Source organism: Falco cherrug, chromosome 8 (genome assembly GCF_023634085.1).
Source record: "Falco cherrug isolate bFalChe1 chromosome 8, bFalChe1.pri, whole genome shotgun sequence".
Classification (NCBI taxonomy): Eukaryota; Metazoa; Chordata; class Aves; order Falconiformes; family Falconidae; genus Falco; species Falco cherrug.
The window spans coordinates 35,788,525-35,812,292 of NC_073704.1; the positions used below are offsets into that span (position 1 = coordinate 35,788,525).

At 43.2% G+C, this 23,768-nt stretch overlaps 2 protein-coding genes across 4 annotated transcripts in view; one reads left to right on the plus strand and one right to left on the minus strand.

Annotated features, from left to right (window-relative positions):
• MGAT5 (alpha-1,6-mannosylglycoprotein 6-beta-N-acetylglucosaminyltransferase) overlaps positions 1–7,836 on the plus strand; it is a 133,171-nt gene extending 125,335 nt beyond the window's left edge. For both annotated transcript variants that reach the window (XM_055718081.1, XM_055718083.1), the window contains one exon: positions 288–7,836. In XM_055718081.1, the coding sequence (XP_055574056.1) occupies positions 288–486 (199 nt within the window). In that variant the 3' untranslated portion in view covers positions 487–7,836. The remainder of the gene's footprint in view (positions 1–287) is intronic.
• Positions 7,837–14,099: 6,263 nt separating this feature from the next.
• Positions 14,100–23,768, minus strand: part of TMEM163 (transmembrane protein 163) — a 101,781-nt gene continuing 92,112 nt past the window's right edge. For both annotated transcript variants that reach the window (XM_055718085.1, XM_055718084.1), the window contains 3 exons: positions 21,257–21,368; positions 16,652–16,793; positions 14,100–15,244 (listed from right to left, as the gene is read on the minus strand). In XM_055718085.1, the coding sequence (XP_055574060.1) occupies positions 15,184–15,244; positions 16,652–16,793; positions 21,257–21,368 (315 nt within the window). In that variant the 3' untranslated portion in view covers positions 14,100–15,183. The remainder of the gene's footprint in view (positions 15,245–16,651; positions 16,794–21,256; positions 21,369–23,768) is intronic.

Sequence of the window (23,768 nt, forward strand, 5' to 3'; positions counted from 1 at the left end):
AGTATGCTTTTGGGGAACAGTCAAAAGCATGGCTTTTTTCCTTTTTTATTTCTTTCTTTAACCTTTAGGAAGCAGAGTAAAACTGGAAAGGCTGTACTGCCCTCTGCAGAGAGAATCTGTGCAGGCGAAAAGAAATCGGTCATGTTCTGGAAATCCGCAGTTCTAAATGTGCTTGACTTCGGATGCATATAGCATTTTATTTTAGTTTTAGTGAGGAAGGATGAAAACTACCGGACTCCTGTAAACTCCAGTGTGACTTACATCATGTGCTTTGCTTTGCTTTTTAGGCATAATGTTGAATGTCTCACCATGGAGTCTGCAAACGATATTCTGGTCCCCTCTTTTGACGGAAGAAGGAAGCACTGTGTTTTCCAAGGTGACCTCTTACTGTTCAGCTGTGCCGGATCCCACCCAACCCACAGAAGAGTCTGCCCCTGCAGAGACTATATTAAGGGGCAGGTTGCGCTTTGTAAAGACTGCCTATAGCAGCAGCAGAGCTTCTTTAGAGTTGAAGACAAAATGTAAGTAGTTTTGAAAGGAGCTACTTATTACTTCCTGCACTTTTGTCCAGGTTTTTCGCTGCAGGCAGAGCTATCATTGCTGGGCAGAATTATCTACCAAGAGAAGAGGCATTCATAACAAACAGCTAACTGATCTTTTTTTTCCTGTAAGAACATTTGCAGTGTAACTCTTCAGATTCCTTCATCTGTTTGTGAAGAGAAATGAGCTTCATGTTCTACAGTGATTTGAAGATGACTGCACAGAATAGTTTGTAGAAAATTCCCAGACCCATCAAACTTCTTTTTTCGTTGTTTGGGTGAAGTGTTTTCTATTTTTTTAATGAGTTAGGACATCCCCCATCATGGTTAGCTAAAGGATTTCAGCTTCATTTCAGTAGAAAATTGAAAAAAAAGTGTGCTTCAGGGAGGGGGGAGCAGGGGAGGGAAGACTAACATTTTATTCTAGGTGCACTGTTTCGGGTACTGCTTTAGCTTCAATGGCTATGAAGTGGTTCACTTCACAAGAACTCCGAATCACAAGATAGCTCTGTACCCTGTTATTGGGTTATCTGGGCCCAGTTCTTGTTTCTTGTTTCTTTTTTTGCGTTTTAAATCTTTGTATACAACAAGGTATTGTCTGCATCACAGCTGCTGCATCAGAGCAGCCTAAACAGAGAGTATCACGGCTGAGCAAACAGGCAGTTGCCAGCGTGTGGCACATCTTGGCGACTCGACAACTGACTAAGGTTGTGGCATACTTCAGTGTGGAAAAGCTACAAAAACATACAACCATTTTTTGGAATGGACTTGTCACAATTTACTGGTCCCATTTAGAGAGTAATCCTTGGAATTTGCCCATGCTTCTGTTGTAGTCTGTCTACTAGAAATACTGTGTGAAGCAAAAAGTATTCGGCATCATTGGAGCAATATTATCGTTAGAGCCTCGGTTTGCTACGGCTTCCAGTAGTTAAAGTGTTGCTGAATGACATAGAGAGGTTAAACTAAGCTAACTATAATTATTGTATGGTAGAAATGTAAAATGTCTTCATAACTAGCTAGGTTTTTAAAGAGATTTTTTTTTTCTAAAGAACAAGTAAGAGGAGACAAACAACTGCTAAGAAAAGAATTGATCAGTCTGGTGGGTTCTTTGTTTTTCTGGTTGGGGGGGAGGTGTTTCTTTCTTTTTTTTTCTCTTTTTTTTTTTTTTTTTTTTATTATTATTAGCAGGCACACCAGTTACAAATTCAGAATAAAACAATTCAAAAATTTGGAATTCAAATCAAACTTCATGTTTTTTTAAAACAGCAAATCAAATCCAAATTAAACCCACCTTCTTTTTATAGATTTAATTTTTGGTTTTTTTCAGCAGAAGGTGGCATGCTTGACAGCACCATTTGCAGTCAGGAAATGATATGCTAAGATTAGCGAGAAACAAATCTGCAGTGTATTTTCAAAGTAGTCGTAGTCTGCAGGTTTACAATTTGGACGTGCTCTGACTGTACTGGATGAAAACCTCAAATTAACGTTAAGGGTTTGTTCATAAAGATTAACAAACATTACCAGGTGATAGTGAAAAGCAGAGATATTTTAACTTTTCCTTTTTTGGATGATATCTGGTGGGTTCAGCTTTTTCTTGTAACTGGCGTTCCTTCCGTGTGTGTGGATATTGATGTCTCTCTTGACCTACCAAAGACCAAGCAAGAGAAATGCTATTTCATCGTGGATAAAGTCTCAAGACAAGAGCACAGAACAGTATAAAGTTTCAATTTCAAAGCAGTGAATTAGCTTTTTCAAGTTTTTCATTTCCTGCCTCAGCACTCCTGACAGCATTATCCTGTAACACTCCATAACATTGCTGTGGACTACACAGCAGCTTAATCCTGAGAGCTTGTTGAGGATCCAAAAAAGAATACGTGTGGGCTGTTGAACAGCAGGGTCACCAGGAACCGGGTTGTGATGATGACAAAATCTGCTGTATTTCAGAGTAATTTTCCAGAAACAGAACAGCTGGGTTCTATAACGGGAGGCAAAGTTTTTGTATGAAAAGAAAACACGAACTAGTATGAAAATCCGTACCGTTACCATAGCTCAGCATTTGCTTCAGTCAGCACAACTGTAGTTTGCAATAGTTTTAATACCCTGGAAAAGCTGGGGGAGGAGGATTGGAGATGGGTCTGAGCAGGCGCAACAATTCATTTTGTATTTATATAAAATATTCCCCGCGTAGCTGTGCATATTTGTGCAACTGGAAAATCCTGCATATCAAAGTCTGTCAACTTCTACCTGGTGCTGAAAGTAAAGGCAACAGCAGAACTTGTCTTTACCAGTTCAGCCTGAGGTTCTTCAGGCAGGAATTTAGTTTGGAATGACACATCGCAGAATTATGTCAGAAACAAAAGACTTGTATGTGTGCACTAAAAGAATGCAAACCATGTAGTTTTTGCTGTAGTGTAATTCTTTGCTGTAAATACATATTTGCTTGTTCCCCACCCCGCCCCACCCCTGCCACTGTATGGTCCACATGACATATTGCATTTTATTTTGCCTCTAAACCTTTAGAGATGGGAGGGGTTTGGTACTTGTTATTATAAGATTTTTCTGGTCTAGTGTTTTGCTCAATGCTACGTTTGCCTTTACCATAGCAGGGAGAGTCTATTCCGAGCTCTGGTTTTTTCATGCTCTAGCACTGTTTCTTTCTAGTCTACTGAACTGAATTACTGCACACTGGCAAAAATGAAAGCGCCAGCACCAGTGCCGCTTGCGTTTCAGCCAGGGACAGAATGTCTAAATGGGCTTCAGAACGAGTTGGGTGTGATCCTATTTCTACTGAAACCTATAGAGAAGACTCATTAATCTCAAAGAAAAAAGAATCAAGCCCTATGACTTGATAGGCCTCTGTTATTCATTTCAAACTCTCTTTTCAGAGGAAATATTACTTGTAGGAAGTACAGCTTCGGTCTAAATTTGTGTAAAAGGAGACTATCCTATGAGAACCGTAAGTGCATAAACTTTACATGTAAACATTGCTCACTAAACCCGACACAGCACTCCCCCATCACACAGCAGCGTTTGTGCGTGCATTGAGAAATAGGTGAATCCTTCCACAGATCAGCACTCAGGCAAATCCATGTGGGACTATTGAAAAATTTGAATGATTTACTAAAATGTATAATATATATCCACATTTCAGGATAGAGGGCAGCCTTCTGTCCGAGTTCCATGACTATTTCCCTTCCTAATTAAAGAACAAAGGTGTAGTCCAACTCTTGCACTTAAACAAGGATATTAGAGATGGGACTGTGCTACTGTTTTTCAGTCTTGACAGTAAAGCTTGCAGCTTCCTTTACTCAGAAATCAGGTTTTTGCATGACTTGCATTTGAATATCATCTTGATCAGCGACTGATGGGAAAAAATGTCAAAAGTCAAATATAAAACCATTTTACAAGCGTTTAAACATATCTCTCATATCAAGACATTCTTTGTTTTAAAATTTTGTATTTTTGTATGTGACCTGTTTTTTTTTTTTCAAAAATCTTGTTCCGATGAGATTAGAGAACTTGAGAGAAGCATTTACATATTTATTAAAATTAACATTAAAAGGCTTTCCTTTGAAAGGTAAAGTTGGTAAATACACACTGTTTAAAAATGCCAATAAAAACCTCATTTATTTCATATATGCAAGTTGATTTGCACATGTATAAACAGAGTTGCTTTTTGCATTTTTTGCTTAGTTTCTATGTTTCTTTTTGTAAAGTTATAGTTGCAGCTGTGTGTTTGCTTGTTTATATCAGATTATGTTTCTCCTACAAATATTTAATGTTTATGTGCCTTTCTTTTTACTTTCTTTGGGATTTGGATGAGTGTTTGGAATATGGACACTGTCTGAACAAGTATAATGGAACACTAATTACAGGTAAAAACGGTGCTTGATGACTCTCCAGCTTAGCGGTATGAATTTTGAATGTTTTTAAGTAGTGGAGAAATCTGTTCTAAAACTAGAAGGTAAGGATTCATAAGCGAAGAGATACTATAATAATTCTTGCAAAACATTGCTTCTGCAAGCAGAATACCCTTTACTGACTGTCTGTAATTTGACGGGAGAGCTCCTGCAGGGGTGTGATGTCTGTTTAATGACCAGAGAGCAATCTAAAGCCATGGCATTCCCCAAGGAGTCAATGCTAACAGAAAACCTCTAGAAACAGCTGTGTCTGATGCGATCAGCAGGAGCACTGAAGAGCCACATTAAAGCTTGTGAGGTGTTGGGGTTTTGAATAAAGACATCTGTGCATTGAAGTGCTCGGGGCGGTTCCTGGTGCTACCGGGAGAACACAATACCCGAGTTCACAGCTCTCGCTGTGGAGGGAACTCTGGGTATTCAGCTTATGGCAGATGTTTTTCTTTTTAATGCTACTGCTTTTCTGCAAGAGGAGTACTTTGCAAAAGGGCTGCTGATCCCGTCCGTGTCAGCTGGAGATGGCGGAACAGGGTGGTGGACAGAGCCAGGACTCTGTGTCTGCCCCGCTCAGCGCTGCTCCCAGCTACTCGTGCCAGCTTTTGCAGCTCACTTACCGACAAGCGTTCAGGCTTGCTGAAAGGTTCTGCTGGTACCAGCCACAAATCAGGGCATCAGCCCGTGCCTCCTCTCCTCACTTCATCATGATGTGCTACTATCCTTTAAAGTCCTAGTCAACGGCCTTGGCTTACCCTTGATATGAAAGACATGTCCTCCCCTCTCAAAAATGAGTGGCCCATCTAAATTACAAAGTTGATTGATGAGTTTGCAGCACTTTTCACATAAACAATCTAAATTGCTTTCTCAGGTACGTATTTCGCTTGTAGTGCATTTCAGGAGCAGATTTTGCTAGTAAAATGAATTAAATGGGATGAACGAGGCTAGATACAATCTCATCCAAGCCTGATTAACTTCATGACTCCCACTGGCTTCAGTGATAGCAAAACTCCTCCATCATTTTTTCTTCAAATTAAAAAAGCAGCTCTCCCTTTTTAATAAATATAAAGCACTGTATCTTACAAGATAAAGACCAAACACTTGCAGGTTTTATTGTACATATATCGGGAGCCCGTTTTGCTGGCTATTACAGCATATATCATCACTAAGTTGATGTTACTTATTATTACAGTATGAGTTGGAAACTTGGTTAAATAGCTACAGCCTACAGTTTAGAGTTGGAGGGGCAGGGTGTTTGTTGTTTTGTTTATTTTTAAAGAGACTAGTAGTTATCCGTTTACAATTTCACAGTTGTTTTTTTCTAGGGGTGCTAACATTTTGGCATGGCTATTTTTTTGTGATGTTTGCCCTACAGCTGCTATGCCTTCAACTTTGGACTTGCCATCTCTTTCCATTTGTAGTTCTCCTTTGGTCCCATCATTCTAGGGACCACTGTAAAGTGGAGGAGAATAATGCACTGACAGATGTATGCTTTCGGTCAGGCTGAAAAGGCCAGGGACAGATACGGTTCCATTGAGGTATGCTTTAATAATATTGCTGTAAATGTAACATCAAAACATGTTGGTTTACGGGCAGCGACTTCAATCTCGTCTTCATATTTTTAAGCAGCTCTATAGGTGTTTTTTTTAAACTACTTAGTAATTTCTGAATATTCTATTTGAATGGAATGTGTAAACAGCAAACTCCGTGTATCAAGTGTAAAATGTTTACTGTAGGAACGTGTTGAAAATAGCAGAGGCTGAACCCCAGAATGCCTCAGGTGTGAGGCATCCTTCATGTTCTTTCACGTTCCAGGGAAAAACAACAAAGTGCAACTGTTGCCTGTGGGACTCGCTTTTATAGGTGTAATCCTTCACATATCCGTACGGTTAGGAACATACAGGAGTGTGTTTCAGTTCAGCAGGGCTCCCTCAACAGCGCTAAGCCACCTGGTTATTAAATGGGTAAATCAAATCGGGTCCTAAAAGGTTTTGATGAGTAATAACTCCACCTTCCACAGACAGAAAATGCTTTTAAAAACCTTCAGTTGTAATCAATCTGGTGACTAACACCTTCCTCTCTGCCGGGAAGATGGGATGCAGGTGCCATTTACCTTAGGCGGGCTGTGTGTGGGAACAGTTTGTCACCTTGGGCAAGGGCTCCCAGAACCGAAACCTCACGGACCCCGCTGTCCTCACCCTTCACAGCACTGGTAAGGCACGGCCGCTTCTCTGTGCAGGAAAACGGGTCTGTACCGCACTGTGCAAATTACTAGCCCTAGCTCAGTGCTGCTCCGCTCACAGCCGGCCCCGCAGCAAAGGCAGGGTCCTGCCAGAGCCAGCAAACCCCTTGGCTTTAAGGAGCATGTAAATAACGCTGTGGCATTTACTGGAGCCATCCAGGCACTTGGCGAAGTGCATGCAACGTGTCCTGGCTTGGGTTCCAGCAGCTGCAAATTAGTTTGAAGTATCAAATAGGTACCCGATAAATCAAGTGAAATTGCTGTCTGAAGGCAGTTAATTTTAATAGGGTTATACCCAGAACTAATTTGTTACGCTCATTAACAGGTCCGATGCAGTACAGTGACAGTGAACAATATTTTTAGGAAGTCGTGGGTTTATTTGGGTTTTTTTGCAAAGGAATACAGCAGAGGAGGAGGAGGAAATGGCAGGTTTTACCAAAGAAAAAAAAAAAAAAAAAAAAAAGAGTCAATTTTATGAGAAAAGTTACCCTGAAGATTCTAAGAGCTAAAAGAAAAATGTAAGGGAATAACTGCAAAGCTAATGTGAGCTTGGAGAAGTTGATGCCCCTGGGCTTGCTAGGCTGCCTGCTGCAGGCAGGTCCTCCAGAGGGCAATTGGGGGCAGCTCTTCGGCTTCTGGTCTGATTCATTCCCTGGAGTTGTCTCTCTCCATGGGGGTCAAAGTCTGAATAATCCCTGTAGCACTGTAAATGGAAAAAAAACTCTACTGAAATCTATAAAACTAAAAGATTGCTGCTTTTTGCAGATGGTAATTTGGAGTCGGTGAGAGTTTTTATATGTACATGAGGCATGAGAACTTCAGGGTCAGGCTGGTACGATGAGTGTTTGGTTTGAATTCTCTCCTATAAGGTTGATCCTTTGTTTTATGTAAATTGTTGTGTTCCACTATATTACGTTCAAGCAGTTTGATTGAGAAAGAACAGAACACTGGTTCAGATACTGTCAAGTTCCTGGGGTTCAATAGGATGGGATATTTTTTTTTTATTTTTTTTATTTTATTTTATTATTAGAAAAGTAAATGTCTGTACTTTAATGGCATAGAAAAATGCTTTGTTTTCACTGTTGTAGAAAAAAACTAGGGAGAACTTTATTTTTCAATAAACCTTTTTCTTGTGTGATTTGGATTTATGATTGTTTTGTGCTTAAATGGGAAGTCTGTGAGCTGCCGTTTATCCCACTTTGCGTTTGTGTGGCTTACCCTTGCAGTTCTGCAGCGGGCACTGCTGTTGCTGGGCCCCCTCTTCACAGGTAAGTCCCATCAACAGTCCCGTCTACCCGCATCTTGGCCGTAAGGACAACAGGCGAGTAATTAATTACCTTTTTGCTTTGTTTTGCTTCAAACCCAAGTTGGATAATGGATAAAATGAAGCTTCCTTTTAGGAGGGTAGTTAGGAATTCTTATTTTCCTAGAAACTTCTAGCACGTGAGGAAGACTGGGGCATTGCAGTGGCACATGGGATATACAAGACTTACTGGCACAATACGGAGTTTGGAAGTAAAAGCTACGTTGTGGTAAAATAACAGCTTTAGAGAGTGTTGACTTTCAAGATCCAAGTTCAAATGCAAAGAGCTGGGCTGGCTTATGAAATACTTGTGTGGAGAACAAGAGATCAGGTGTAAACCTGGGCCTGCTGCCGCACTCGGCATCGCTCCCACGCCTGGTCGGGGCCCCCGTGGCTGTGGGCAGCGGGTGCCCCATGAGGTCCCTGGGCCAAAGGCAGCCAAGGGCTGGGAACGGGTGTTTTCAGGTGACGGGGGCGTGCATTCCGTGCGCTGGATAGGGGCCATGTGAAATCACTTTGGAGGTTGTAGGCACATCTATCAAAAAAGACAAATGGCCGCAGCATGAAACTACTTGTACGGACCTGCCCGCTCATTGCCGTTGCGCCCGCTCTGCTGAAAGGCTCCTGCGCACACGCCTCGCTTGGTGTTAGCCCAGCCGAGACTGAGGGGAGGGTCCTCTGTTAGCAGCATCTGCTAGGGATGGAGAGAGGTTTCGATGGAGGTGTCCCAAGAGCGATAGAACGGTTAACACGGGAGCAGTACACAGGAGTAAAATGAATAGTAAAAAATCCAAACCTACCCACCGAAAAAGAAACCAAAAGGAAGGCCGGCTCTTTGTTACTGCTTCAAAAAATGTGTACTTTTTAAAACTGCACTGGAGAGAAGTGAAGTTCTTGCAACATTTCCTACAACGCTACCTTTCCCCACGTTTGTTGTGTGGGGGTTGTTGTCTGTTTGTTTTTTTTTAATGTGGCCACATGTAACTGGCTAATGTGAAGTCAGAATAGCACAGAAGCCAGTAACTATCAACTCGGGCCCTTTTTTATTTTCCCTGTCCCAGTTAATGGCACACAACACTGGTAAGAGCATAACTGTAAGTGTCACAGTGAAGTGGGAGGGCACAATGCCTGCGGGCTGGGTGAGGGTTGGTGCCGTGGGTCTGGCTATCCGGTTGTCCGGCATACTCACTGGCCAGAACGGGGGAGGTCATTGCATCGTGGCTCCACGTGATGGTTTCCTGCTGCGCGCTGCTGATGGTGCTTCTGCAAGAACCTTATGTTAGTTCCAGTGAGCTCAGGTATGTGAATATCCTTCGCCAGTCACCCCTTTTTATGGGTATTTCCTTGGCATAGCTCACCTCGGGTTAAAAGGGGTGAAGTTTTTGTTGGTTCCGTTTTATTCAACGTTCTATATGTTGGTATGTTTTCTTCAACATACCACCAAATGTTTCCTAACATCAGAATGAATTGGTGGAGGATGCTGGTCATTCAGTCCCTTATTCTGGTTATTTTTGGAAACATTTTCCTTCTTGTTTCATTCCCTTGATTATTGTTCAGCTTTGACAGTACAGAGAGACATCTGTAAAATGGTGAGCAGCTTGAGTCAGCTGTGGGCTGTGTTGCAGTCGCATAATGGAAAAAAATGTATGGAAATTGGAGTTTAGAATAAAAAGTACACGCGCCACGCAGCTGTATTGGAAAGATCATTGGGGAAGCTTAAACACGAAATACTTCAGCTCTCAGGCACTCAGCCTGGGTTCACTCAGACTCCCTCTAGTAGAGAGTCCACAGCTGGAAACATTTTGCTGGGACTTTGTGCGGCTCTCAAATGCCTCAGTGCACACCGACCCTGCCTCGTCAGGGGCAAGGGAGGGAAAGTCCCACTTCAGTGCCTTGCAGTGCCCCCTGTTTATGTTTATGCCCATTGGGATGTGAACATTTTATTATTTTACCGATTATGGAGATTGCGTTTAAGCAAAATCGTGGTAGTCGGTCTTTGTTGCCAAAAAACTGAATATTGTTTGCACCGAACAGGTTCCAGCTGTTCTGTCTCACTGTCTCGTCCTGCTTTGCCTTGTGGAGCCATGGCTCGGGGGTCTCCCCTCGCGGGAGACTTGCTGCAGGGCCTGGAGGAGCGCTGCCGGCTGCAGGCATTGCCTGGTGCGCGGCTGGGAGGAGGGAAGCCACCACAAAAACCGCTGAAACAGTACGGCCACCTCTAAAGAACACGTACCAAGGTGTGAGCCTTCGGCCCGTCGGCAGGGAACTGTTGCTTGCGCTGTAAGTCAGCGGCACCGCGGATCGTTGCAGTGAAAGCTGCTCTGGCACTGGAGCCCCCCTTTAGCTTTAATCTCCTCCCTGCCTCCGTAGGAGGGAGGAATTGGTGTTGCTCAAGGCTGTGCTGCAGGCTTGGATTCTGCTGGGGGGGCTGCCCCGTTGAAAGGAGGCTGGTATTTCTTGGCACTCGGCTGTTTGCGGGTAGGTGTTGCCTTTGCTCCGCTCCTTGCTCGGTGGTGAGGTGACAGGTGACAATCCTGCAAGGCCTGTCTCCCTCAGGGAGAGCTCAGGATACCAGGTTTGGTGGAAAAATGGGATGTAGGTACCTGCCAAACTAACTCAGAAGAGCAGCCCTTCCGTGCAGGTTTTGGACAAAAGGCACCGCCAGCCTCCCTGCATTCCGGTGGGGTCGGTCCCTGCCGGACCTGCACACACTGGGGTTCCCCAGCGGGCAGGGGGCTGCCCGACCCCTGACTTCCAAGAACTGTTCAGCGCCACCTCAAATACGGATCTCGTGGCTGAAAGGAAAACGGGGGAGGAACAGGAGAGGGAAACATCCCTGGGTTGTCTGCTATTTGATTTAATTACGCTCTCCCGTTGCGTAACCTGGACCCACATGCCAGGCCGCAGGAATGTGTTTTTGTGGGCTACTCCCGCGTAGTGACCGGCCCTCAGTAACCACAGGCGCGGGCCGGCTGCTGGGCTTTGTCACAGCCCCGGCGTGCCCAGCGGGCAGCAGGCTCCTGGGAGCCCTGGGGAGAAACCACAGCTGCCGCCAGCACAGCGAAATGCTTCCCTACGTGCAGAGCCCGGCTGAAGCATCCACAGAAGCGTGTGTACCCCAGGGATAATCTCTGGTTAAGTAGCTTCAGTGTTTCCTTATCTCGGGTGCCGCCGCGGCAGCTTGCTGCTAGCGTGGCTGTCTGCTTAACGCTCCATCCTCACGGACTGCAGAAGAAAATCAGTAATAAAGACTTTTCTCAAGTATAAATTTGACTTTCTAGGAAAAATGGATCTTCAGGTTGGGAACAGACATTCCTGCTTTGTGTATTGTTAAGGCTTAACAGATGGCCTAGATGACCATGGAAGGTCCCTTCCACCCCCACCTGTTAGTACTTGTCTAGTAGACCTAGCATCTCCATGAGCTGGCCCCCAAAAAGATGCCAGAAGTGTCTACGCTTTTTCCCAGGCAGCTGAGATGGCAGAAAATGCAAATGGTATTATTGGCGGTGAGCAACATCGTGGTTACGTTCCCAGATGCAGGGACACCTAAAGCTGAATGTGCCCACATCTGAGAAGCTTCTTGTCTGGGGTCTTTGCTCCAGGACCATTTCTGGAACATCGTTTTCAGTAAGGAGCTTCTTTTGAGGCTCCAATTTTCTGCCGCTGTCTGGCTTACCGACTATTGCTAAGAGTGAAATGGGACTAAATCAGCAAGGGATGTTAGACCGGTGATTTTTTCATGACAATCTGGGTTCAAAAACTCTGGCTTTTAGCTCTAAATGGAATGTTATTGTTTTCCCTTATTGAAATACACATCATGCCTACCTGGTGCATGCAGGGCAGGGCTTGGGATTCAAGACTGCAGCTGTTGTAATCCTTCCTGTGAGGGTTTTTGATAGCTTCCCTCTCTGCTGAACAATGTGGCCAAATTCAAAGCATCGGCTCAGACTCGTAGTCACTTTCAGGGATTAATTTGCAATTCAGAGTCTGGCCAGACTTCACCGAGTGTCAGCCTGCAGTCTCTGTACTAGCCAGTGCTGTTCCTTGCATGAACACTGAAGCTCCTTCCTTGTGTCCTGGGCACAACAACGAGGATCTGGCAGCGCTGAGAAGCTCCCGTGGCTGTGCTCACCGAGCAAAGTATGATGTGGGCCAGTGCCAAGGTTCAGGTGATTAGTCCAAGTGCTTTTGAGCTATTTCAGCTTTTGAAAAGTCCACCTTCGCTTAGCTTAGCTGGAAGCACACTTATTATCTCATAGCTAGAAAAATCGACTGGCACAGACATTTACTAAAGAAAACTAACACAGAAACTGTTACCTTTGAGGGTGGCTGGCTAGAGCGGAGTGTCTCAGTAAATTAGACGAGGAGTTATTTTCTCTTCTATTGTCACGTACCGTACAAGGTCTCCATGACACTAGCTGGCTTTATCAGCATGTATTTGCTTTCATTTCTGAGTATCACTGTTTCCTGGTTTTTCCTTTTAAGTGTCACAATTATTTCAGTTATTGTCTTGTATTTAGCTGCTAATATCAGAAATTCTTTGAAGCACCTGTGGTAACTGAGAAGTTTCTGCAATTGCTTTAAGTTAATCTGGTAAGAAAAAGCATGATTCATTTGTTTAACCACATCTCCTTTTTAAAGGCTACACAGCTGGAGTCTGTACTTGCACACATCCTCTAAGAGCGTTCCAGAGTCCCAGAAAGAAGTGTGAAATGTCAGTTAGCGTTTAGCTTTGCTTCATGCACGAGCACAGTTGCGTAGTCCTGTGCTCCTATTCACACTCAGCATTTTAACAGAATTATTTAATGTTTGAGCTGGGTGTTGGTTTTAATGTCCCGCTTACTTTCAGTGGTCTAGGACTTCTGGTTACAAAGGTTACAGCAGGAATTACATATCTTAACACAGGGCAGAAGGCTTTCTCATCTCCCTTCAGAAGCAGTTGGCGTGGGCCTCTGCTACAGACAGGCTGCTGGAGCATGCAGCCCTGCAGAGCAGCACTTTGAGTAGTTCCTGAGTGTCGTTCTCACAACTAGCCCTGGGACTGGAAAAGTAACAAAACCCCTAGAGAGGTGGGAGAGGGTAAATGGTACTAATAAAACTAACAAACCCATGAAATGTCTGATGCAGCTCTGTTCAGGCCCCGGTTCTTTGATTCTGAGGCTGAAGATGCTTGACAAAAGCAAGTTAATCAGTGGGGAAATACCTGTTCCACAGCTCATTTCGTGGAGGTACCAGTTAGAAAAGGAAGCACAGCAGGAAAATACCAGGACTAAGCAAAAGCATAACAAATTAGGAACTCGTATAGGAAGAAAGGGTCTTGGGGTGCTATTTGATATTTAAAAATCCACCTGTGATGAGTACAGTGATGACTCCTATACTTCACAGTCTTTCTGCAGTCCTTGCTGAATGAGTTACAAAGCAGCTCGTTTGTCTTACCCAGCGTTGTACTTACTTTCATCTTACTGCTGAGTGACATGATGATCTCTACCATCCTGTGACAGCAAGGCACAAGCAGCGTCAGCACCGACAGCAACAATTATTATAAAGTTTGCATACAAATGCTTATCCAAACTTAACTGATCCAAAATACGTGTAAACAAACTACAGCAGCAGAACAAAACTGACTTTGCCGTAAAGAATTTTGTTTCAGGCAGAAGCGAGTGCCATCTCTGCAGTGCTGCGCGCCTCGTATGGGCACCGTCAGGTCAGTGAAACCTCTGGGTGGTCTCTGCCCAGCCTCTTCCCACACACAGCATTTGGAGTTGGCTTTTACTAGAGATCCTTAAGGATCTGGCTGAGAACTCGCTAAGTGATATATGATGGGAAATACAGTTTTAGCATCACACCGGGGGGAGGGGAAAAAAATCAGTGTCCCCACTGTACACCAAGCACTGAACAGTTTAATTGTACACCTGCTCCAGTTTATGCAGTCTCTTCATGGAGCTAGAAATCCCCATTTCTAGCTACTTGGCTACTTACCCTGGTCCTATTTCAAACTCTACGGTGGACTATTTTTTTTATCCACCTGTGATAAACAGAAGCAACACTACTGGTTCTGTGTTGTGAAAACCAACCTGGAATATATAAAATAAAGAGAAAATGGATATAGCCAGAGAATCCAGTTTAATAGGCTGCTATACAGGAAGACTTTGTTCTATGATACATTTTGGAAATAGTTTTCAAATGTTACTTACAGATACTGTATAAAATAGATACCAGTTTTATTGATTATACGTCAAGATTCTTTGATAATTTAATCTGCTATTAAGTAAGTAATAGATAAGATGTGTGATGGAAGGTGAGCAACACTTTACAGGACAATCTAAATCTAATAAATAGATCTATATCTCACCACGAGATCGAGCCACTGCTGTGCCATCGTCAGACTACAGAGCAACCACAGTCACACACGCTGGTACATCTGCGTACAGTATAATAGAAGATGAAAATCCCGTTCCTCAGGCAGCTCCCTCTTCCTTGCACGACTTTTTGGCTTTGGTCTGTACAGTAATACTGTGTGTGCTTGTTTGGTGCATGCAAAGCTATGAACAGTGTCTCGTTAAGAAAAAATAGAATTTAAATTGAAGAGGTATCGTTTCAGTTAATTTAGGTGTCTCTCTGACCACAGAAAGGTTTGTACCTACGCTTTCCGTGCATCTATTTGAACCAGCGGGAGGGAGTAGCTGCGTTAAGTGTTTTAAGCAACACAGCTCTTGGTGTCCAGACTCCACACAGGATACTCCGTTAGCCGAGGAGGGGAGCAAGGATTGTACTTCTGTTACAGCACGTGTTTGGGAAAATACAGGCCCGGGGGCGGGGGGAAAAACCCAGGATCTGAAACTGGCACTTTTTACCCACAGGCTTATCACACCATTAAGAACACTTTCACTCTGGAATATACAACATGGCAGCTGGGTTAAAGCTGCAAACTGCATGTTTTCTATTGTCACAGGAATCAATAGCATACTTGAGAAAAAAAAAAACCCCAAACAAATGCTGCCGTTTCGCTGAATTGCAAGCAGTGTGCACATATGCCAGTTTTACAGAGAGATTTCCCATTAAAACAAACTTCAACAAAAACAGACCACGGGAAACAAACTGCATATTTAGTAAAATACCATTGGCAGCACTTGCCAAAACGTACGATGCTGTAGACTTACAGTCCTTACAGAGGAGAGGGCGTGATCTTCACTCAAACATTTCATAATGGCGCGTTTGCCGTACGCGCGGTATCATATCGATAAGCAACCTGCAGAGGAAAACACAAGAGCGCTGACGCAGAGACACAGGAAAGCCCTGGAACTGGAACATTCTCTTTCCCCATAAATATTGACTCAAAAGAACTCACATGTAGTGACAGCCTCATCTTGCTTTCTCCTGAGCAGAATTAATTCCATCCCACAATTAATTCTGCCCAAAAGGGAGTGTAAAACAAACCACGTGGAGGGGGGCTCTCCTTTAACAACCTTGGAAGCAAGGCTGCACTGAGAACCTGAAATGCACAGCAGCACTCACTTTTGGCTGGAGAAACCATGGAGGGATGCGTGGGAAAGGGACTGTTGTAGCAACCCGTTTCACACCAGGCTGCAGCAGGAAGGTATCTAACAGCAGAGGAGAACTGCAGCGCTTTCCCAAACTGTAAAATCGGGTAGTTGCCAAAACAGAATTTAGTTTTAGCCTTCACTGTGTCTTGGTGACACCACAGCTGAGCACGCTGTTGAGCAGACCAGTGGCACGTACGTAGCATGAGTTTCAGCAGCTGCACAAAATGTTTCTGATGCTATTTGTTTAAATAAATACTCTTGTAAGGATTTGCCTCTCTGGTTTTCCAGAACAGTTAGTTTTACAATGGAAATAGTGATTACAGTGATTTTTCCAAGGATGGTATTTCCCATTAAAATGTTAATTTAATTTTCCAAGTTTAAAGAAAAAAACCACACAGCTTCCAGATGACAGCTTACTGCAGCCTGGCCAAGGTCTGCTTCTCAACCGGCGCAATTCCAACTAAGATGCTACATGTCCCCCTTCCCCTTACGGCAGAAAGAGGGATAAACCAGAAAACCCTTAGTTTCCATGCAGCAAGGGAAAGTGTGGCAGCAAGTGAAGCCCGTGTCAGAGCTTCATCTGATTTTATTCCATTTGTGGTTTCATGCATCAAGAAAGCACCTGAAAATTCAATACCACCAACATTTGGAACCGGACTGGCTAACCTTCAGTTCAGAAGCTGCTATAGGGTAGCGCTAGGATGGAAATCACTAGCACGATCCTTCTTTAAACTTGGGCATCAATTAAATTATCTTTAATTTAACCTAGACTTACTTTGGAAAAAACAGTGCTTAGAAATCTGCCATAAAAGCAACAGGGACCGATTCTATCCAAGGTTCAAACCTTGTGTTTCCCAATTCAAGTATCCAAAACTCTTCTAGAACTACTCCGATTACTTTTTAAGTCCTGGTTTCTTTCCAACTGATGTGAGACACACCATCTTTTTATCCCTTTCCACCCCCTCCCCTTCAGCACTGGCTGCCAGCCTATTAAATTCCAGCGGCTGCTTTTACTGGAATTATATAAGCCTGTATGAGCTATGGCTTATTACCTTAGACAGACAGCCCATCTGCCGTACGTACTGAAACACCCGCTCGCAGGAGATACTCACTTGACTCCGTAGGCAAATATTGTAAGTCCGATTAGAACTCCTATACTGCCATCCAGATACCAGACAGAAGAATTGTGTTTAAAAACTTCTGCGCTAAGAAGGATGGAAAATCCCATTATTCCACCTACAAGAGAGTTGAAACCTAGAAGGGGAAAACAAATAATTAAAGGAAGAAGCACATCTCAAGGGATTTGCTTTAACCAACTCACCTAAGAAAAGGTCACCTGCAGGGAGACAAGGCGTTATTACCAGTGCCACCAGAGAGGAGCACAGACCTTGGGAGAGGTTATGCAGTGGCACCTACGCGCTCTTGCACTGCGTTAAGGAGGAAGCAGTGCCATCCATTCACACGCAGTTAGGCAAAAGTCTTTGCCATGCTTCACTTCAGCAAATCCAACACGGAATAGTTGGTGTGTGACCGGTGTTTAAGAACTCTGTCCCTTGTCCTGGCTGACATAAATAACCTTACGTTAACTTCCCTGTACTGTGTGTCTTGATTTGGTCAGTCCTGATTTTTTCATTCTCTGTTTTGTTGCAAATCCCACTTCTAGCTGCTGTTTATTTCATAGGGCTTTCATCAATTGATGCTGATTTTCCAAAACAGCAACATTCCTTCAAAACACTGGACCTGCTCCACACTGACTCTGACAGTCAAGCACTTACCTCTCTAGTAGCTTATCGTTACAAATGAAGTATCTTTGAGTTGTAAAAGAGCAGCTGGCTGCAGCCCTGAGTATGACTGCTGTAGCCCCGTTATTTTCCAAAGAACCCCTTCGTAATATACGTACCGTTGCTGCTGTGCAAGTCTCCCCAGTTAGAACTTGAAAGGCCACTTCATGAGCTACCCAAAGGCTCTCACTTTCTTTGAAAATGAGCAAACTGGAGACCAGTATACCCAAGGAGCTCATGAAAAGAAAAATGGGTTTGCATAGTAACATTTCAAAGACCTCTTGAAGCTTTTTACCCCATTCCATGTATTTATTTACATGTATTTGGCACTATAGCTTAGAGCTGCATACACTGCTGAAAGCATTAGGGAAGTCATACAGGATAATTGTAGGAATATTTTCTGTTTATGCCTCAGACATATCACTGGAGCTTCCTCTCTATTATTCACAATTTTTATCACCATCCTTTTAGATTCCTCTTTCTTTTTTAAACCCCCTTGTCTCCAAGATTGTCCCTTCAAAATTCTCCCAGAGTTTTTGGAATAATTACTGCCCTTTTTCCTTCAACTCTTGTTTGATCGGCTATTGGGTTGGGGGGAGGGGGTTGGGTTAAGTCATCCCCCATTCTTCTTCCCCCAAATTCCCTTTTTCTGATTTTTTTTTCCCCTTCAATGACCCCCAAAGACATCACTGTTCAACAAAAAGCTAAAACAAAAGTCATCACTGATAATACAGATATAAGATCGATACAGATATATATAAAAAACCTAGTTAACAAATGAAAAATCAAACCTGCAATATTCTATATTGCTTGGTGAGTCAACTTTAGTCAGCTGCTGCTTACAGTACTTAGCCAGTCAATTTCCATTTCTCCCCATGACTGCCAACAACCACATACATGACACTTAACTCCGGAATGTCTCCTTTGATCCAGTCCTCACCTAAATCACACTCTTTCTGAAAGAGGTAGCTAAAAATTGACCTTCCCCATGTATCCCTATGGCTGAAACAATCCAAATATTAATAGTTTATACAAATAAGATTCGCCAGTTCCCTGTCAGCAGGTACTTAAATGCAAAGGAAACCCTGGCACGGAAAAGCACGTGTTACATAGCAAGTCTGTAGCAGAACGGAGCATACAAAGGTTTCAGGCTTCCAGCCCTGCAAAGAAAAGGAGGTTGGGGGGGTTTATTGGACTGTGGCAGTGCGTCCTACAATTGGAATCACAGGCGTTGCATGTAAATGCCTAATTACTGGATTAATTATACCGGTATAGTTAAACCAATACAGACAAAATTACTCCGTCAACACTCTAGTCTAGAAGAATCCTGATCCTTTCTTATTTCCAGGAAATATACTGCTAATACATGTCAATGAAATACATATTGATTGTGTGTATGTATAAAGAATATTACGTGTAAATTAATGAACTGTATTTTTACCCCAGTGTTACTTCCCCTGCTCCAACTTAAGTCAGAATCCGTCAGCACGACACGCAAAAAACCCCACACATTTTCTTGCCATTATTGGCTGATGGTTCCAAATGATCTAAAAGCTACTTACAAAGGAAATGGTTTTCTCTTCCTGACTGTCCCTCAGCTCAACCTTTCTTTGCCCAGTGTGGCAGGGAATCGTGTAGCGGCAGCAGGTACTGATCCAGACACCATGTTCTGTGCGTAAGGCTGGCACAGGAGAAAACGGGTGGCTAAATCCAGGAAGGAAGCAGGTATCTAAAACCTACAGAGAAGTCAGCTGACATCCCCTAACCTTCACATATCTGCATTTGTTCTCCAGGATGTTACAAAATTCAAGATAGGAAATGGCTGGGTTTATTATCCAAAAGGCCATGAGCTTTCACTATAAACAATTTGTACAAAGAACATTGTGCCTTATTAGGACTCATACATTCAGGCTTTAAAGAGAGATTGCTGTCAAGCCCTAGCCTAAAACAAAATTATTCTTTAAAAAATTGTTAATAGAGGTTGACATGTATGAGAGAAAATTTGCTGTTTTGAAAACAAACCTATTTTTCAGGAAGAAAAATGTATGCTCTTGTCACTCAAAACAGTTTGTTGGTCTACAGCCAGCGATCGCAGGAGGTAAATTAGCAGGAAACAGAAAACGCTAAAAAAAGAGATGCAAGGGAGTGCTAAATCTGTCTCAGCTGCTGAATCACATTGTCTCCTCCCGATTGTTAATAAATCAAGTATATATGTAAATATATCTTGTGAAAGAAGATATTTAACCACACATGGTAAGATCATCCTCCTACATTTTCTAAAGTAGTTCTGAAGGAGAGAAAAAGAGAGATAAAAGCCAGACTGAGGTAATTGTATACTTTATTCCCTAATTTCTTTAATCAAAGAATGAGCAATCTCCAGCTCAGAAGCAATATAATTAGCACAAGGATGTAATTACGGGGGGGAAAGATTTCTGTGCCATACAGAAGACCAATTCAGAGCTAGAGTTATTCAGGAATTTCTCAGCTAATATTTTGTCTGAAAAAACTGCTCTGTTTCAAAAACAAGCTACATCTTTTTAAAGGGAGGGCTGATCATTTGCCTGCCCAGCCACAGTTCTGCGATGGTCAACATGTCTCACACGCTGACAGCGAAGGAAGTCAGACTCACTGGTCTGTCCTTCCCAGGATCCTTTCCAGAATCCTTTTTGCAGGTTGGAGATCTTTCCGTTTCAAAATGTCTAGGGTGTCAGAGTCTATAGTAAAAAATAATATCACTGAACAGCATGGGCTGTTGGGAGAGAATCACAAACGCAGGGAGGCAGTGGCTTAGTTGTAACCCCCGCACTGCTGTTCTGATTCCATTTTTTATTTTGTTTAAAATATAAATAGTCATGAAGTATTTATATAAGTGGGATGACATAAATACGCATAATACATTATCACATATCACCAAAAAAAAGATTTTGAGTATGTTTAAGTTACTTAAAATAATTGTATGTATCCCCAGAGTAAGCTGAAAATTGAATTTCCTGAAAGTGAAATATTTAGCAGAGTAAAATTATTTATGTACCACAACCCATGAATCATTAACACCCTACTGTGTATGTTTACCAAGTACTTCAAACTGTCCTGCGCTTGCAGATAAAACTGCTAGAGATTTGTAGGGCGCCGTGAAATCTACCATCACTGTGGCCTCACCTGTTCGCAGAGCAGATCCCTGGGGCTTTCTGAAGATTCTCAAGCTTGAGCCTTGTCAGTAAGAGGCAGCTCTGGACCTGCTTTTAAACGTGCCTTTAAACATACCTTTAAAAGCAGCCACCATCAGGCGCCACACACCTGAGCCAACACAGCAGCGGCAGCGAGGGGCCGAGATTCACCTTGTGCCCACCTCGGGCAGGGCCGGAGGAGCGTAGGGCGGTAGGCAGGCAAAGGCTTTGTTTTACACATGCGATGCTCCACCAGCTCTACTGAGTGGCAGGAAAAGCACTACAGTGGCAAAGCACGCCTTCAGAAGCTATGTATGAATGATGGTTGCAATTCCTGCTCAAGGCAGGGTGGCATTTTCTGCAGCTGTTCTAGCTGTAGGGATGAAATTGTTTAGCTGGCATAGGCAGCGAAGCTAGATGTGACTTAACCAAACTTACAGAATTTGGTGTTGTATCCCCCTTCTGTAGTCTAACCTCTACACACCTAATTTACTATGTGCTCTATCCCTAACTCCCTACTATTGCTTACTATCCAGTTCGACTTCCACCAGAAATTTCCACCATTTCAAACGAGGTATCTATGCAAGAGCCTAGTAGTACCACAGACTATTCTAGGGTGTCAGGTGGGGGTTTTTTCCCATTTCCCAGTGGCTGCCTTATTTCAATGCTCTTTCACAGCTGTCATCGTGCAGGTGTCACTCCTATCAATTGTTTCAACAACAGTCCCTGGAAGCGTCTATAAATGCAGCAGGACCAACTTCACACTCACCATCGGTTATCAGCGCTCTGCTTGTGAGGACCTTTCCCAGCATAAATTTGATTACTGCCAAGACAGTGCAAAGGATTCCACTTAAAACGGAGACACTATACAGAAAATCATCCTGAAAGAAAAGATGTCAGACGTTAGTATGTCTTCTGGTCACGCCCCATATATTAAAAGACAAATAGTACTAGAAGACAAATAGTTCTAGTTATCATGCAATTATTTGTGCCACTGAAGTATACAATCTGAGAGAAAGACTTCCTGAGTTACGACTTCCACAACAGCTGGTGCTTAGTTTGTTTATACTGCCATCTGTAATTGCTTTTGCAAATATAATTGATGATGGTTCCAACGAAAAAAAAAAAAATTTGCATTGACCCAAACTCCTCAGCATCAGGAGGTTATGCATCTGCAGACTGCCAAGTAATCTAATGCCTAATGCAATCAGTCACGAAGCCCCCGCATGCAGGATAAAGGCTTGAGGGCTGAACCCCACTTACCAAACCTTAGCTGATTTTTGCTGTGAGAAATAACCACTTTAATATTGTTTCTGATTGTGTGCTTGCTTTGGTTTTGTTTGGTTTCCTTCTTCTGAGACAAAGTCTGGTCCAAGCTATATCTGTAAGACTCCTGGTACTGATGTGCAAAGTCAAGTTTAGCTCTTTCTTAGAAAACAGATTTCCCATGGACTTTCATTTCACAGCTACAGAAAAACCCACGCTGCTTAATTTGAATGTGTAACACGGGCTCCCCCAACTCGACCCAGAGCTGCCTGTCTACATAGGGCAAATTAAAGTAACTCATTACTGTTTCACACACATTCTCTAAAGGGTCATCTGGAGGCACCTACCACTTTCTGCTGACGATTTTGGGTTTGGTTGGGGTGGAAGGAAACACTCCTGGGTGCCGAAACACTGGCACTGCAGCAAGGTGCCTAAAGGGAGTCCCTGTGCCTTCTCCCCCCAGGTACATCAGCCCACAGGCAAGGCAGGAAACCCCAGGCGAGCTTTTAGCGTGCTTGTCTGCCATCTAATCAAAGAGCTTTGAAATAGATTAATTTATTGCTCTTAATAGAAGTTTTAATTTAAGCTGTTGCAGTATCAGTACAAATAAAGGAAATCGCAAGAATATTTTTTTTTTTCAGTCTACAGGTCTAAGTGGGCCAGTGCCATTGGGAACTTGTTACTGATTAAAACACTCTGGCAAAAATCCCCATTGATAGTAAACATTGTCATGATGATTCATCATCAGCGCCATCCATTTTCATTATTTTAGCAGCAACTGAAAACCCAAAGAAATTTAAAAAATGGTTTTGAAAGCTGCTTAGGAAGATGTCGACAATTAGATTACTGGTATAATGTACTCACATCCCTAAATAAAACATTCAATATATTTGTATACAATTTTTTAGGTAATATAATTTTAAAAGTCTGCTTTGTCCACTCTCAGTCATGAGCTCATTCACTCTAGTCCTGGTATGATATTGACTATTAAGACAAAATGCACTGAGGGAAAGGGAGTAAAATAGAAGCAGTGAGAACACACAACTCAAGCACTGGGTAAAGGCAGGACAAAAAGCATTTGTAAACTATTCTAACAAAATGACTGGAAAATTCCCAGGCAATTTCAGAGGGCTAAGGAAGGGCTAAGGAAGGACTAGGAATATTGTTTGCCGTCAGCCTAGCAAGGGACACTGGGAGCCTTCAGTAGATCTGAAATGACAACAGAGCTCCAGAAGTCTGGATAAGCTTTGCAAAAGGCACCTGAAATTTGAGATCTTTGTCAAATTCAGGCCTCTGACTTTTGGGCATCTTTCTCAAAAACGCGTATTTACCGTGCCCAAGGACTTAATTTTCATAGCCTGACAAATTCTCATTGGTTTTGAGATTTTAATCTAACCTCATCTAATATTTTATTAGATACTTTACCTAATATCTAACATACAGCATACATATAAGACTTCAGAATAGTATGAAGCAGAATGACACACTCCATCAGCCTCGCCACCCCCATCCCAGCCCGCCGCGTTAGCAGTCAGTGCCCCTCCCACGCGCTACCAGACAGAATGCGAGCTTCCCAGTAAGCATGGCAAGCAAACCCACCCCGATGCTCTTGAGAGCATGGGAGGCCCCCCACTCACTAAAAACTGAGCGAGGAGCGGATGAAAGGAGCAACGCCAAGGGGTGTGTGAACGTGCTGTGCTCCCAGCCGCGCACTGGCCCATGGCTAGCCCCAGCCTTCCCCAGGCAACGTGTGTGTCGGCCGAGGGCTCACTGGAATAATCGACAGTTCGACACCATGTTTCTCCTGAATCTCACTTGCCAATGCTCAATGACTACATGACACCTCTTATTTCATCACCACCCAAACAACTCTCCAAAAGCTTACTGATGGCTCCCAGGCATCCCTGGGATGTACTCGTCTTCCTCCTCAGCGAGGCACAAGCTTTGTCATGAGCACAGAACTGAACGTTGCAGACCCAGTGGAAGTGGCAGCATAAATTACTTTGCTATCAAAA